The 15,624-nt window shown below is 47.2% G+C and overlaps 1 protein-coding gene across 1 annotated transcript in view; it reads left to right on the top strand.

Annotated features, from left to right (window-relative positions):
* The window catches only part of LOC146788991 (uncharacterized), a 144,483-nt gene extending 130,888 nt beyond the window's left edge, over window positions 1-13,595 (top strand). The window contains exon 4 of the mRNA XM_085630579.1: window positions 12,642-13,595. Within this exon, the coding sequence (XP_085486705.1) occupies window positions 12,642-12,645 (4 nt within the window). The 3' untranslated portion in view covers window positions 12,646-13,595. The remainder of the gene's footprint in view (window positions 1-12,641) is intronic.
* The last annotated feature ends 2,029 nt before the right edge of the window (window positions 13,596-15,624 follow it).

The following is a 15,624-nucleotide window of genomic DNA, read 5'->3' as shown; positions in this document are numbered from 1 at the left end:
TTGATTGATTGATTGATTTCTTTGTATTGTGATAACTGTGGTCCTGTATTTTAATGGAAAGGGATACAAAAACTAGAATGCAAAGAAAGCAACAGGACTGGATCAGACTCACCCATCTGACGCAAGGAAACCTGTACTCTCTCTGATATCACCATGTACCCACCTAGTACAGCGGTGTAACAAAACTGGAGCCCCCCCCCCCTGCAAACTAAATGGAAGGGGTCCTCCATGATCCAGACACAGTAACAAGCTCTCAGGCCAAGGGCCTGCCTCCATTGTACAGTGCCAGAGGCCCCCTGCAGCTCAGGGGCCCGCTGTCAGTGAACCGTGCCGGAGGACCCCTCAAGAGTCGGGGCTCATCTTCACCACGGGGGCTGTAGGGGCTAATGTTACACCACTAACCTGGAACATAGCAATCTGTGATCCCTATTCTACATCACCCTCAGGTCTCAGCTCCACAACACTCTGTACCCCCTACTTGATCTGACACCGTATTCCTCCGAAGCATCTCCCTGATGTGAGTGGAGCAGGACAACTTTGTCTCGGATACATATACCGGTCCTGTGCAGCCCTCTTGATTATCCAGCATGACCTATCCCGAGAGGAGCTTGAGTAGAATGTACCCTTACCGCTTCTCATCGTATCCCAGCAAATGCTGAAGTGAGCTAAGTACTTTTTCCCGTGGGACAAGGACCAGAGTCCCTGTAGCAGGTCCAGTACTCTCTTCTACATCTGCAAACCCATCACCACAGGCTTCCATCTATGGACCCAGAGCGGAGCTCGTTCAGGGGCACCGGAGAGTCTAAACATTGAGATGAGCCCTCAGTGCCACTGCCCTCTCAGTTATTTAGTTATTTGATTGACTTGGAGCCACTTTGTAGTGGCAGATCACTCAAATGTTAAGGTTTAGCAACTTGCAAGACTTCTTCCAATAAGTCATCATTTGCCTAAGAGGTCGGTATCTATACCATGACCGGGCTTCGAGTTTGAGGGAAAGTGGGCCCAGTGCTTTTGTACGATGGATTCGGTCTTTCTGGAACCATGAAGATTGTGAAAGCTTCTTTGAAAAGGCCCCTTTTCAGCTACGGTTTAAGTCATGACGAATATGGCAAATTTCTCAGCACAGGACTTCGCGAGATGCATAGTTAGAAACCTAGAACTCTGATTGTTCATCCGCAGTGCGTCTTTCGGGTAGTTCTGGTTTGAGAGATAAGATTTGCTTTGCTTGTTAATCCCCCTAGTCAAGCTTTGTTCCCCAAACCATCAGCTACATTTCCTAAGGGCACTACTGTAGAGTAGTAATAGGGGGCGGGGGCACCAAGCCTCACTTTGCTCAACTGCTAATACCTTACACAATGGTCCTGAAGAAACGCAGTACTACTATACCATCTCTCTGCCTCTGGGATGCACTTTGCATGGTTCAACTGCAGCCTGGAAATCACTCCCACAACTCTTTCAAAACCCTGTATGACTTCTGCCTATATGTCATTTGTATCTTGGGCAACACTGGAAATACACCCTTGTTTCCATGGTTCACATTTCGCAGAATGTATTTCCAATTGTTCACAAACCCAGCATCCATTATCCAATGCTTTTTCAAAATGACTAGTTTGCAGTTCCTCAACCTTGGACTCTCTCTTCAAGGACATGTGAGAGAATGGGATTACAGGCATCTGTGGCTATGTTTTCTGCAGCCCTGAACATGACTCAACCCTGAACTTGCTGCTTACTGCCTGGAACTGCTTTTTGTTCTTGCATTGTTTAATGAACTTCTTTGTACTGGAACTCTCATGCTTGCTTGCCGACTCATATCAGAACAGCTTCTATACCCTTTCTGAACAAACTCCACTGGCTTCCTGTGCATAAGAGGGTGAAATTCAAACTTTGTTGCATTGTTTATAAAGCTCTCAATGACCTGGGGCCTAATTACCTGCCTGCCAAACTGATGAGGTATTCACCCTCTAGGCCCCTTCGGTGTAGCTCTAAATCACTTCTCTGCACCCCAAGAATAAAAAAAAATGCATGGGTGGCAGAGGTTTTACTTACCTTGCCCCTCTTCTCTGGAACCAACTGCCCCTCCATTTACACGAATCTCCGGACTTCTTACACTTCAGGAAGCCGCTAAAGACATTCCTATTCTGAGGTGTGTTTGAATGGCTGTAGCGCGATGTCCAAGCGCGGAGATACCCCGTACGGGGTGATTCAGGCACCATATAAATGTATTTAATATTAAATATCAAAGGCTCGTAGATCTCTGTGTCTTGAATAGTCTGGTGATAGGTGGGTAGTGTATTCTCACACAAAAGAATACGCAGGGCAACATGGGTATCATCAGACCATTTAACAGAGAATCAGATCGACCATGTCTGCATTGACAAAAAGTTCTGGAGGCCCCTGCAGGATGTGAGAGTGATGAGAGGAGCGAACGTGGCTTCGGACCTTCACCTTGTCATGGCCAGGTGAAAGCTAAAGCTGAAGAAAGCATGGATGGAACTGAGAAACCAACGCCAGTGATATAACACCACCCTCCTCAAAGATGCACAGAAAAGGAGTGAATACACAGTGACCCTCAGTAACAAAGTTTCAAGTCCTGCAAGAACTACAGGACAGCAGGGACCAGGGACCCAGTAGAAAGTTAGTGGGAAAAGCTCAAAGAAACAGTGACACCAACCTGCCTGGAGGCACTGGGTCTCAAGAAACACCAGCATAAAGAATGGATCTCCCACAAGACTCTCTGCAAAATCCAAGAGAGAAAGGAAAAGAAAGCTGCAGTCAACACCAGCTGAACAAGAGCAGAAGAAGCTAAAGCTCAAGGCAAATACAGCAAAGACAACTAGGAAGCAAAGAGAAGTTTAAGAGCAGACACGTGAAAATCCATTGTTGATCTTGCCACAGAAGCCCAGGAAACAGCACGCCATGGAAACTTGAAAGAACTTTACAACATAACAAGGAAACTCCCCGGCAGATAGAGCAAGCCAGAAAGACCTGTTAAATGCAAAGCTGGGAAGACAATCATGGATAACAAAAGCCAACAACAAAGATGGGTTAAGCACTTTAAAGAGCTGCTGAACCAGCCTGTGCCACAGTCTCCAGCAGGCATACATCCAGCTGACAAGGACTTGCCAATCGACTGCAGCAGACCAACGAAGGAAGAAATACGGCAAACCATCAAACAACTCAGAAATGGGATGGCAGAGGTACCCGGCAACATTCATGCAGAGGCACTGAAGGCAGGCATTGAAACATCAGTAGACATGCTCTACCCCATATTTGGAAGTATCTGGGAAGATGAAAAGGTGCCGTCAGACTGGAAGGAGGGCTATCTCATCAAGATCTCCAAGAAAGGAGACCTGAGTAACTTCTCAAACTACAAAGGGATAACTTTTCTATCAACCACAGGAAGAAAAATGTTCAAGAGTCATCCGGAACACAATGAAGGAACAAGTCAACAACCAGTTGTGAGACGGGCAAGCAGGCTTCCGCAAAGATAGATCCTGCACCGACCAGATGGCAACACTGTACATGATCAATGAGCAGCCGAAGGAATGGAGCACCCCCCTCTAAGTCAACTTCATCGACTATGAGGAGGCATTCAACAGTGTGGACAAAGAGACCCTTTGGAAACTCCTTCGCCACTACGGTGTGCCAGATAAACTGAGAAGAATCATCAGGAACTCTTATGAGGGAATGACCTGCAAGATAGTCCATGGAGCACAACTCCCAGAAGTTTTCCAACTGAGCACCTGAGTCAGCCAGGGTTGTTTGCTCTCGCCTTTTCTCTTCCTACTGGCCATAGACTGGATCATGAAGACATCCACAGCAAGGAGAAGAAATGGGATCCAGTGGACACCTTGGACGCAGCTCACCCTCCTGGACTTTGGAGACAACCTGGCCCTACTCTCCCCTACCCATCTGCAGATGCAAGAGAAGACCGACAAGGTAGAAACTACATCAGCACAACTGGGCCCCAACATCCAAAGGGGAAAGAACAAGATCCTGGAGGCTAACACAGCCAGCACAACTGGAGCCACTCTTGCAGGTAAGGTTGAGGCATTCAGCTACCTGGGCAGGGTCATTAACACGCAGGTTGGCACAGATAATGACGTCAAGGCAATATTTGTCCAAGCAAGGGTTGCCTTCATTTAGCTAAAGAAGATCCGGAGCTCCAATGTCCTAACGCTGCAAACCAAGATCAGTCTTTTTAACACCAATGTAAAATTGGTCCTTCTGTATGGAGCAGAAACTTGGAGGACAACAGTAACCATCACCAACAAAGTCCAGACCTTCATCAACACCTATTTGAGGAGAATGCTCCAAATCTGGTAGCCAAACACATCAGCAAAAACCACCTACGGCAGCAGACTTTACAACTTCCTTCTCATGAAGAAATCATGAAAACACACTGGGGCTGGATAGGTCACACCCTCCGCAAGCCTGCATCGAACACCACCAGGCAAGCCCTGACTTGGAACCCTCAAGGGAAAAGGAAAAGAAGAAGGCCAAGAAATACCTGGTGCCAAGGCCTCGAGGCTGACCGCACGGAGAAGGAGTCAGACTGAAAGAAAAGCCCTGGCCAGAGGTGGCTGAAGCTTCCTGGTTGATAGCCTATAACCCAGTAGGGGTAGTAGGCAGTAGGCATAAGTAAGTAAGTAGGGGGGACAAAGACATGGAATCTTTTTTGAACTGAGTCAGAGAAATATAACAAATCTTATAGCCCGTAAGGCGTGTATTGAGATGAATGGGGACTGTAAATTCAAACTTGGTGTGCATGTTTTACTCCTGTTTGGTACCTTACTACACACTATAGGCCCAAGTGGCACCCAAACTGTACTTTTGGGGACATTTCTCCTATATGTATAATACAGAGAAACACCACAGATGTACCAGTGAGCACCACAGATCTACATTATTAACACCCACTCATATTAAAAGGTCCACCCCAGGTCAGCACCAATCCTTGAAGAGTCCCCTCTGCCACCGGCTAGCTGTGCGCAGATACCAGACTGCACATAAAAGAAGTCTCACGCATGCAGCCCGCACACATTGGCACATGCATGTGCACACGTTTTCATGTGTAACCGGCCCAGTGCCCATTACTCTAGCTGCGCAGCAGTGGCCTCATCATACTGGCAGTTAACACGTTCAGTCCAATTACTGTGAATTTTCCATGAGTGACTCCAGAATATCACTGGGAAAACTCAAATCTCTCCCGCAGACAGAAAGACAGAGACCACATAACATTATTATAGCCTTATTGCTGAGGGCCATAGCAGTTGTTAAAGGCCCTGAACAGCGAGTGCCTATAACAAAGGAAATATTCTTAAAAACGGTATAGCCTGAGGCATAAAGGCTACAAGAGTATTAGAACATTCAACCTACTGAGGGTAGAGTGTTCTAAATTAAAAAGAAAAAAACTGAAAGTCAAACATTAACACGCTGGAGCAGAAAGATTCTAACAACCATTATGAGCCCTGAGCCTCTTCATTGTCTTCAATGGAGCTCCCGACATTCCAATGTTCTAATGGTAATTAGCACATGCCATACCATATATATAAAATATTTCACCGTTGAACAGTAAACATGACACATAGAACAGTAGCCATGACTAATATTGTCACACAGGCAGACAGACGGCCGACAGACCAATGAACACCTCTGATATTAGGCACAGCTCCCCAGGAAGGACAAACAGAAGACTTGCTCGGTCTTGTTCTACAATGGGGCCGATTCCAATCCGGGTCGGAAAGCACTCCGACCGAGCCGGATCCGGAGTGTTTTCCGACCGAGCCGGAGTCCTGCAGTCCGACCGAGCGAGTACGATGTGGCCATATGCTGCAGGACTCAGTTCGGTCGGACTCCCATAGAGTCAATGGGAGCCGGGCGTACGACGCGTACATGGGCTCCCATTGACTGAATGGGTACGCCTGACCCTGGGGCTGTCACAGGGCATTGCTGCAGGAAAGAGCTCTTAAGCCTGGATTGGGGTAATCTCGGTTCCTTATTCCCGCAATTGCCCTCACAATCAATGCACTGTGTGCCAACGGTAGCTTGGCACTGGCTTCTACCATGGATTTTCCACACCAACCAATCTCAAATGTTTTAGGAGATTGAATGATGCAACATATTTTGGAAGATTTTTGATTTTGTTGTAATTTCCAGTTTTCGAAAAGGGTATTTACTTATGCATTGTATTTATATAGCATGAAACTAGCTGTGAAGCAACAGAGAGCTGTACATTACATGGTGGGGTTGGGAGACGATCTACAAGACCACAAGTGTACATCAAGTGGGACTAACAGATACATAGTCCCATTATGACACCAGGCCCCACCCCTACCACAACAGAGTATGCATGCATAAATAAATACACAACACAACTTTTGTTTGGGAAAAATATTGCTGCAGGTTTATTCCATAGAAAAGTATGCAATATGGTGGGTTATCTTACGGGCGATCCAAGGGCAGGCAGCTGTATAAACCTATGCTGCCCTGCCCGCCTGATGAGCCACGCACTGGGGAGAAACCAATCAGCGCTACCCTTATGGGGGGTGATCCCCTTACTGGATCACGGGTGATCCCCTTACTGGATCATGTGACACATTGGTCCCTTATTACTCACGCCCTTTTCAGGGCGGAGCGTAGCAAGGCAAACCCCCGGTTGTTCAGGCCCACAACCGCCCGAAGGACTAACGGGGTGCCGACGTAGTTGTTCCAGGACCCTCCACACGAGGTTCCTGTGATTTGGCTCTGGCACCCCTATTGTGCTCTTGCAGAGGTAAACTTTCTGTACCCATATGCTTCCAGATCGCCCTGTAACTCCGCCTGCAACGACAAAGAAAAACATTACAACATCCTAAGTAATTCGCCTGCCAATCCGACGCCGGGTAAGCGGTAGGGTGGAAGACGGCGTGTCCGGCGCAAAGAGGACGCCAAGATGGCCGGGGGAGGCATAAATACCTCCCCCTCCTCTTTGTGCCGGAAGTGACGTATCTGGCCAGGGGACTCCTCCTATAGTCCCCCGTATTAGTGAGGGTGGGGGAGTGCCAAATGCGACTAAGGGTGGCCGCCCGCTTAGGGTGGCCCCCTGCGGGGGGCCTCGGGCAGCCACATTTCACACACAATTAGGCCGAAGGAAATAAAGTGATTTGCCCAGAATCACACGATGTTGGGTCTAGCGTCGAGTCCAGGATTTGAACCTGGTTCCAGGTTCCAAAGGCAGCAGATCGAGCTGCTAGGCCACATCCCCTCCTCCTCCCTTCTATCCGTTGGTCGTATCGTGCGAGGGTTCGCAGATTGCACTCTTGATCGGGCGATTCCACGGCATTCTCATTGCAAACCAGGAGAGAATAGAAAACAGTTGTTGCAGGTTTTCCCAGGTGTGGCCTTGGGAGGGATCATTGCCCTCAGTGGGCAGATCATTCCTGCGGCTTGTCTCGGGTTTCACGGCGTAAACCACAGCACGGCATGAAAGCACTTCCCACGTAAGCTCCAAACAAAGACGTCACTCTTTCCAGCCACTTCCCCTTAAGGCATAGCAGGCTACTCATGGGTGTAAGTGCTTCGGTGCCCCAAATGGAGGTAGTAGGCGCTATATGCCTGCTACATTAGAATACTACACAATACATACAGCCCAAGGGGCAGGGTAGAGATGGGTCCGGGCCATTGGTCGAGGATTAGGCTCACTTGCCCTGGGGCCTCTCCCAGAGCGGGTGCTTGAGTGTCACAGACTCCTAGGCCCCGAGCACATTCATTACAACTGAGAGATGCAATCCTGTCTCCGGAGGAGGCCGGTGGAAGATGTATAAACACACGCTGACATAGCTATTAATGTTAATAAAAATCGCAGACACCTCAGCGGAAAGGATTGCGTGTGAAATCAGGTCTTATGCACCGTTACTATTAATCAAAAAATGGCTCTTTCCTCATGTATGGGGGCAATGTCAATTGTAACACAAAAGGGAAATTGTTTTCTCAAAGTAGGAGGAATGTTACAATCGGGGCCACTGGAATTATGTGGCAAGGAGGACGAAATTATGCGCAAAGGTGGACTGAATTATGCAGCAAAAAAAGGCACATCTGTGGTAAATTTTGTGATAGTATGACTTCCTTATTTTGCCATTTTTACACAGGTAAAAACTGTCTGGGCATTAGGACTAGTTTAACATTCAAATAAAGCAATAAGCCACTGAAAAGGCACCAGTCAATCTTTGTTAAAAGGCCTTACACTGCACAGCAACACATGCTGCCATGTTTTCAATAACCTTTGATCTGTTTGAGCTAGAAACATTTATTTTGTTGAAATCTGCAGGTTATGCAGCACAGAATGGATTATGTGGCAAATGCGGGAAAACCACAATTATCGTAAAAACTACACAGCCGCAAAACCGCATAATTACAGTGGCCTTGCATATAACCATGGTTGTATTACAAGCTCCACGGTACTAGAGACAACCTATTCCAGTTATGAGATTTTAAAGATTATTTTTTCAGGAGGGTTAGTCTAATTAAATGGCAGAGTTTCCAGAATGATTTGCGGTTTTCTAAATAGAAAACACAGGGCTGGGATATGTGGTCTGAGCTGCCACCAAGCCTGACCCCTGCTATTGCAGTACTGGGGGGCTGCCAATGGGCCTCAAGCCTGGCCTGCAGCACCAGCATCCCACTGGGTCAGAACCATAGATTTTACAAGTATCTCTGCTAATGCAACTCAATCCTGACCTGCAGTACCACCAACCGCCAGTACAAAAACAGAGCAGACCATCAACCCCCCTCAAAGCAGCAATTGTTTAAAGGCACACTAGGAGCCCAGACTCACCTTACTTTAACCCCTGTGCCCTATCCGCTGCCTCCAAAAAGACTCTCCTCTCCGCCTACTCTTTGCTTCTCTCCTTCATGGCCATCCTTTCCACCTCCCCTTTCCTCTTCTCTGTTCTCTCCTCCTCTGTCCCAAGTATTGGAAGGAATCTGTCCTCTTACATTTCTTTCTCTTTCGGCAAACACCCCATGGAGGCCAGCAGAAACTACACCTCCTCTCTCTGCTCTTTCATCTCACTCACTGATAAGGAACTTCCAGTTTCACTTTCCAGGAATGCATTTAACCCCTTGCTGCCTTCCCTGGGCAATGCTTGTGTTTGAGCCTGCACAGCCAGTGCTTCATTTAGGCAGGTGGTTGCAGGTGGGGCCCTCAGCACTCTTTTTGGGGGGACCAGGACTTATTTTTAATCATCAGGCTTTGTCTCAGAACAAGAGAGAACAAGCATTGGCAAAGCCAATAGGTCTCTCCTAAACAAGAACTACTGACATTGGCAATGTGTTTTTGCCATGTTGTACACCAGTGTAGTGTGGCTGCTGTTCAGCATGGCTAAATGTTAGTGGTGTGGAGTGTCCTAGAGTGGAGTGGGGGGAGTAGAGTGTCGTAGACTGGATCTGTTGGAGTAGTGTGTCGTAGAGGGAGTAGAGTGTCATAGAGTTGAGTAGAGGGGAGTAGAGTTCAGTGGAAGAGAGTGCCGTAAAGTGCAGTGTCATAGAATGCAATGCCATAGAATGGAATGGGGAGGAATAGGGGAGAGTGGATTGAGTTAGTAGTGGGGTGGATTGTATTGGTGTAGATTGTATTGGGGTAGACTGCGTTGGATTGAGTGGAGTGGGTTTTATTGGAGTGAGTGGACTGGATGGGGTGGATTGAAATGGGATGATATGGATTGGATATAAGTGGATTTGGGTGGGGTGGATCGGATTGAGGTGGAGTGGTGTGGAGTGGAGTGGATTGGATTAGATTAGGGTGGTTTGGAGTGGTGTGAATTGGAGTGAAGTGGAGGGGTGGGCTGGACTGGAGGGGGAATGGATTGGAGTGGGATGGATTGGATTGAAGTGGGGTGGATTGGATTGGATTGCAGTGGGGGAGATTGGATTGAAAATGGGTGGATTGGATTTGAGGAGGGTAGATTGGAGCGTGGTGGACTGGATGGATTGGATTGGATGGGGTGGACTGAACTGGGATGAGGCGGAGTGGATTGGATTGGGGATGAATGGGCTGGAATGGAGTGGGGTGGATTGGACTGCAGTGGAGTAGGGTGGATTGGAGTGGGGTAGACTGGTTGTGGTGGGTTACACTGGAGTGCGATAGATCGAAATGGGCTGGGGTAGATTGGATTGGGGTGGGGTGGGGTGGAGCGGGGTGTGGTGGATTGGAGTGGAGTGGAGTAGATTGGATTGCAGTAGGATGGATTTGATTGGAGTAAGGTGTTTTGGATTGAATGGGATGGGCTGGATTGGGGTGGGATGGATTGGGGCAGGTTGAACTGGATTGGGGTTGGACGACTTGGATTAGGTGGACTGGATTGGGGTGGAGTGGGGTAGGATGGTGTGAATTGGAATGGGTAGATTGGATTTGGCTGGGTTGGATTAGGGTGGGGTGGCGTGGATTGGATTGGAGTGGGATGGATGAATCAGTGAGGTGGATTGGATTGGAGTGGGGTGGATTGGATTGGTGTGGGGGAGATTGTTTTGGAGTGGGGCAGATTGTTTTGGATTGGAGTTGGGCAGATTGGTGTTGGGGCAGATTGTTTTGGTATAGAGTGGGGTGGATTGGGGAGGTAGTGGGTGGATTGGATTGGGGTGAGGTGGATTGGATAGGAGTTGGGTAGATTGGATTGGGGTGGATTGGATTACTGTAGGGTGGCATAGATTGGAATGAGATGGAAAGTGGTGAAGTGAGGTGAATTGGGATGAATTGGTATGGAGTGGGTGGACTGGATTGGAGTGGAGTAGGGCAGATTGTTTTGTTTTTGATAGGGGTAGAATGGAGTGGGGAGGACTGGAGTGGGACAGGTTGTTTTTGATTATTTGAGTAGAGCAGTTTTTGGGATTGGAGTGGGGCAGATTGAACTGAGGAGGATTAGATTAGGACAGACGGTTTTGGAGTGGAGTGGGACAGATTGGAGCAGGGTAGGCTGGAATGGGGCAGATTGTTTTTAGACTGAGTGGGGCAGATTGGGATGGACCAGATTGGAGTGGGTAGATTGCTTTGGATTGGAGTGGGGCAGATTGGAGTGGGGCTTATTAGAGTGGGGCAGATTGGAAAGGGGCAGATTGATTTGGATTGGTGTGGTGTGAATTGAAGTGGGACAGAGTGGAGTGGGGTAGATTGTTTTAGATTGTAGTGGGGCAGATTGTTTTGGATTGTAGTGGGGCAGATTGTTTTGGATTGTAGTGGGGCAGATTGTTTTGGATTGGAGTGCGTCAGATTGTGTTGAAGAGGGGCAGATTGTATGGGGTTGGAGTGGGGCAGATTGGAGTGCGGAAGATTGGAGTGGGCAAATTGTTTTGGATTGGAGTGGGGTGGGTTGGGGAGATTGGAGTGTGGTGGGTTGGAGTGGATTGGGGTGAGTGATTTGGATTGGAGTGGGGTGGGTTGGATTGGTCTGGTGTGGTGTGGATTGGATTGAGTGGGGTGGATTGGTGTGGGGTGGATTTGCACGGATTGGAGTCAGGTTGATTCAGGGGTACTACACAATGATGCACAATTTCAGAAATCGCAAACAAGAAAAAAACAATGTCACTTTGCAATAAAATAATCCTGATCTTGTGAGAACACAAACTGTCCCAGGCTTGACCCTAAAAAGGCAGCAAAGGAGGAACGAAGGACGAAAGGGAATATGGAAAACCTGAGGCAAAGAGAGAAAACAGAGATGAAAGAGAAACTGCAAGAGTGAGATAAAGTGCCAGAGTACGTCTAGTGGTGGATGAAAGAGGCATGAGGTGGAATCGAGACCATACATCCTTAGTATTCAGCAGCCCTGACATTCAGCAGTGGCTTGTGAGAAAAAATTGGACCGGCACATATTTTTTTAAAATAAATTAAGCAATGCTCGGGCCTCATTAAAAGCCAAGACCAAAGGCTAAAATTGGTACGCAGTAAGTCTGCTGAAAATGTCCTAAGTCGGCAGGGTTGGTAAGTGTTGAAATTAAACTTGAATTTATATAGCGCCTACTACCCTGGATGAGGCATTGAGGTGCTTTACGGTGATTAGCACGCTACCTGAGAGCCCAGAGTTAGTGGTCAGTCTGTGGGTTATTGGGGTTGGTCTTGCATGCTAAAAGAAACCAATGCATACATTTATTCCAGTTTCTTTGAGGTGCATTAGTGACTTAGGTGTGATCATTAGAGGGGGCCATGTGAGAAGCAAATGTTTACTGGAATAGATATTGTTATGGTTTGTAAAAAAAGGAGCTTAAAACAGACAAGTATTAGATTGAGAGTAGTTGCAGAGTACACAAGCAGCAAGTAGAAGGGAAGAAGAGGTGCATTCAAAATAAACAAGGAAGGGAAAAATAAGTAAAAAGTTAATCCAAGGTCAATTTTGCATGCAGAATCTTAAGGAATATAGTGCAGGTTTTTTGTGTAAAGTAATGACTGGGATTAGGAAGATGGAGGACGTGGTCCTGCCTGGTCTAGGTATTACATAAAACAAGAGCTTCTTGAGTTCTTCCAACTAAACCCCATCAAAAGTCAGAACAATTAAAAGCTAGTGCGCAAACTGTAAACAAGCATAACTGTAAATAAGATTATTCACTATTTTTCATGTGTTGACCAGATCTCAGCGGTAAATAAGATGATTGTACATATTGTGATCTTTCAGGTAACATGGCGTCCACAAGGACAATATGACTTTATTTGGGACTTCTCTACAGTGCGGCTGCTGCTGTGAATCCTGCTCCATGTGCTGCACCTACTGAAGCACAGAGTTCTGGTGCTGGATGGCTGATTTTGAAACGTGTTCATTGCCGTCTGCAGCTGGTTTGCCAAGTGCCCAAAGTACTCAACGCATTAATATACCGGAGACGGATTGCACAGAACCTTTCTTCTGAGGCATATAAGACTGCATGATGAGATGTGTAGCGTCCTCCCCAACCTGGGTACTCGCCAATGACTACACCACACATGGAGCTTAGTATAACACAACTTTATTCTTCTGTGTGTAACCGGGACCTCAACATTCTAAACTAGCTTTCACTTCACTACACTCTAATGCTTATGTCACAGTCCTACGGAATCCATTAGGAGCCACAAGGGTTCCATCATTACAAACTCACACGACATTACATCTCCCCCTCTGCTAAATACATTTTTTTAATTTTTATAAATATATACTCAATCATAGCTCTTCAAACAGCCTTCGTGGCGCTCTGATCACACATCTTGACCATGTCTTTGGAAACTTGGGAAAGGCAGTAGAAGTGTCCATGACAGGTGTTGGGGATGTAGAAACAGCAGCAGTCCGGGGGTCTTCACATGTCCTTTCAGACCCAGTCTCTACACTGACATCAGTGCCTGACGAGCAATGAGCCACATGTTGGAAATGCAACAAATCTCGGGAAATGAACTTCCCAGGACTTTGGGCAGTCACCATGTGTCTTTTGCTGGTCACAACATGAAATGGTTCATCATTGAAAGGAGCATCAGACTTTCATGTTCTATGGTTTTGTTTTTTTTTAAATATCTTTTTATTAAGTTTTCTTTATCTTTTTAGCCATTAAACATACATGGCTTGTTAGACCTTTACTTAATTACAATATCCATGCACCAATTGCTCAAAAAAAGGGAAAATTAACATGTGCTAAATATATCATTATGACCATGCAAGTGTGTATAACATTAGTAGTCAAGGCCAATGCCAATCTTGCCATAGTCAGGGTTAGCACGCCATGATTAAATTCCTGTGTCAAAAACTAGTAACATAGCAAGTATACAACAGCTACTTGTGAAACTTATGAGCAACAAGAACACCCAGGAAGGCCAGAAGGCCTAGGCAGGTATCAATCTAGTTGTCCTTCACTGACCGGCAATCCACACTTACATTTAGCATGTCCTGATGTTGGTGGAGGGGCTGCCCAGGGGTTATGAGGGAGAGGGGCACTGGTGCAACATTCCAGTTGGGGGCCTGTGGGGAGGAATTTACATTCATGGTGATATACTGGATTGTATGCTTTTGGGAGAGCTGAGCCTTTTCTCTCAGTTCCTTGTTTCCCATTCTCATAGCACTTGCGACCAGAGGTCTGCTATGGGGTGGCGTCTCGCGCCTCTATTATCTTCTTCTATTAGTGATTTCTCCTCTGCCCATGCCCAACTTGTGACATGGTTTTCCCAGTTTGAACTATTAGGACCCATGGGGGATTTCTACCTTAATGCTTTTCTTCTTTTTGCCAGTATTAATGCTAGGTCTATAAACCGGTTTCCTACTTTTTGGGCTTTAGGCTTCAGGAACAAGCCCAACAAGCATGCTTTGATCGTGCAGGGGATGGTGCGTGCAAGGACCTAATGTAATAATTCAAGTACACGACGCCAATACTTATGCAGGGTCTGGCAGTCGCACATCATGTGTTGAAAGTCCGCGCCCTGGTGTGCACAGCCTGGGCATTGATTATCATTGCTATCTAGCATTATGTTGAGCCTATGAGGAGTGAGGTAAGTCATGTGAAGGATGTTGAATTGGGTATATTTAAAACTGGCATTTCTAGAAACAATCTTGGGGGAACTAAGCGCCTTTTCCCATTCTCTCTCTGATATACTGTGGTTAGGGCCGGACTGGCTACCGGGCGTTTTGACATGCTGCCGAGCTGGGGGCTGATTTAGTTGATGGGGACCTGCGTGTGCTGAACGAAATTCGTTTTGCTTTGTTTATTTCGAAGCACATGCAGATCTCCATCAACGAAATTAGCCCCCACCGCAGTGACATCAGCCCCCAGCTTGGCAGCATGCCAAAACGCCCGGTAGCCTGTCCGGCCCTGACTGTGGTCAAGGAGTGTTTCCCATTTCTGTTGTAGCGTGGATAGCGGGACTTCCACCATCTCTCTCATGCCCCGATATAACCATTTAACGAGGTACCTCGCCGAACCTATCGTAATCATGGCCAACAAGTGGGCGTGTGTATCAGATTCCCGCGTTCCACTTCCCCATAGAGACTGAACCGATTTCTGCAGCCCATGATAGTTCAGGAATTGCCCTGGAGTCAAGTCATATTGAGAAATGAGCTCGCCCAATGGAATCATTACCCCATCCAAATAACAATGTCCAGTTCTCTGTAAACCTATATTGCCCCATTCCCTCAGTTGGCTCCTGGTGAAAAATGAAGAGGAGCTCCCTCATGGTAAACCTACCAAGGTGAGGTCCGGTAAGTATAAAGGAGTACCAGGCACACGCATAATGCTTCTGCGCCAGCATCTCGAGGCCACTTTGAACAAGGTACCTTGGGGATGGTCTTGTTTTCTGGGAAGCAACAGCCTAGCTAGGAACTTCCCTATCAGACCTGTGCAAGGCGATATATCTAGTGTCTCCAACCACGTTCCCTCCAACCACTGGGCTAGTCACTACAATTGAGCAGCCAGATAGTAAGATTCAAAATCCGGCACTCCCAGTCCCCCCTCCCCAGGTGACCTCTGAGCTGTAGGCAACGATACTTGGTTTCGGCCCCTGTCCCACATCAGGTCCCTCAGTAGTGTGTCCAGTTCCCTGATCCAGGTCTTTGGGATTACCACTTGCAAATTTGCAAAATAATACAGTAGTCTAGGCAACATGACCATTTTGAATAAGGCCACTCTTGACATGGTGGGGAGCTTAAGTGA

Source organism: Triturus cristatus, chromosome 10 (genome assembly GCF_964204655.1).
Source record: "Triturus cristatus chromosome 10, aTriCri1.1, whole genome shotgun sequence".
Classification (NCBI taxonomy): Eukaryota; Metazoa; Chordata; class Amphibia; order Caudata; family Salamandridae; genus Triturus; species Triturus cristatus.
Note: the sequence above shows the minus strand (reverse complement) of the source record. Positions and strands in the feature narration are given on the sequence as shown.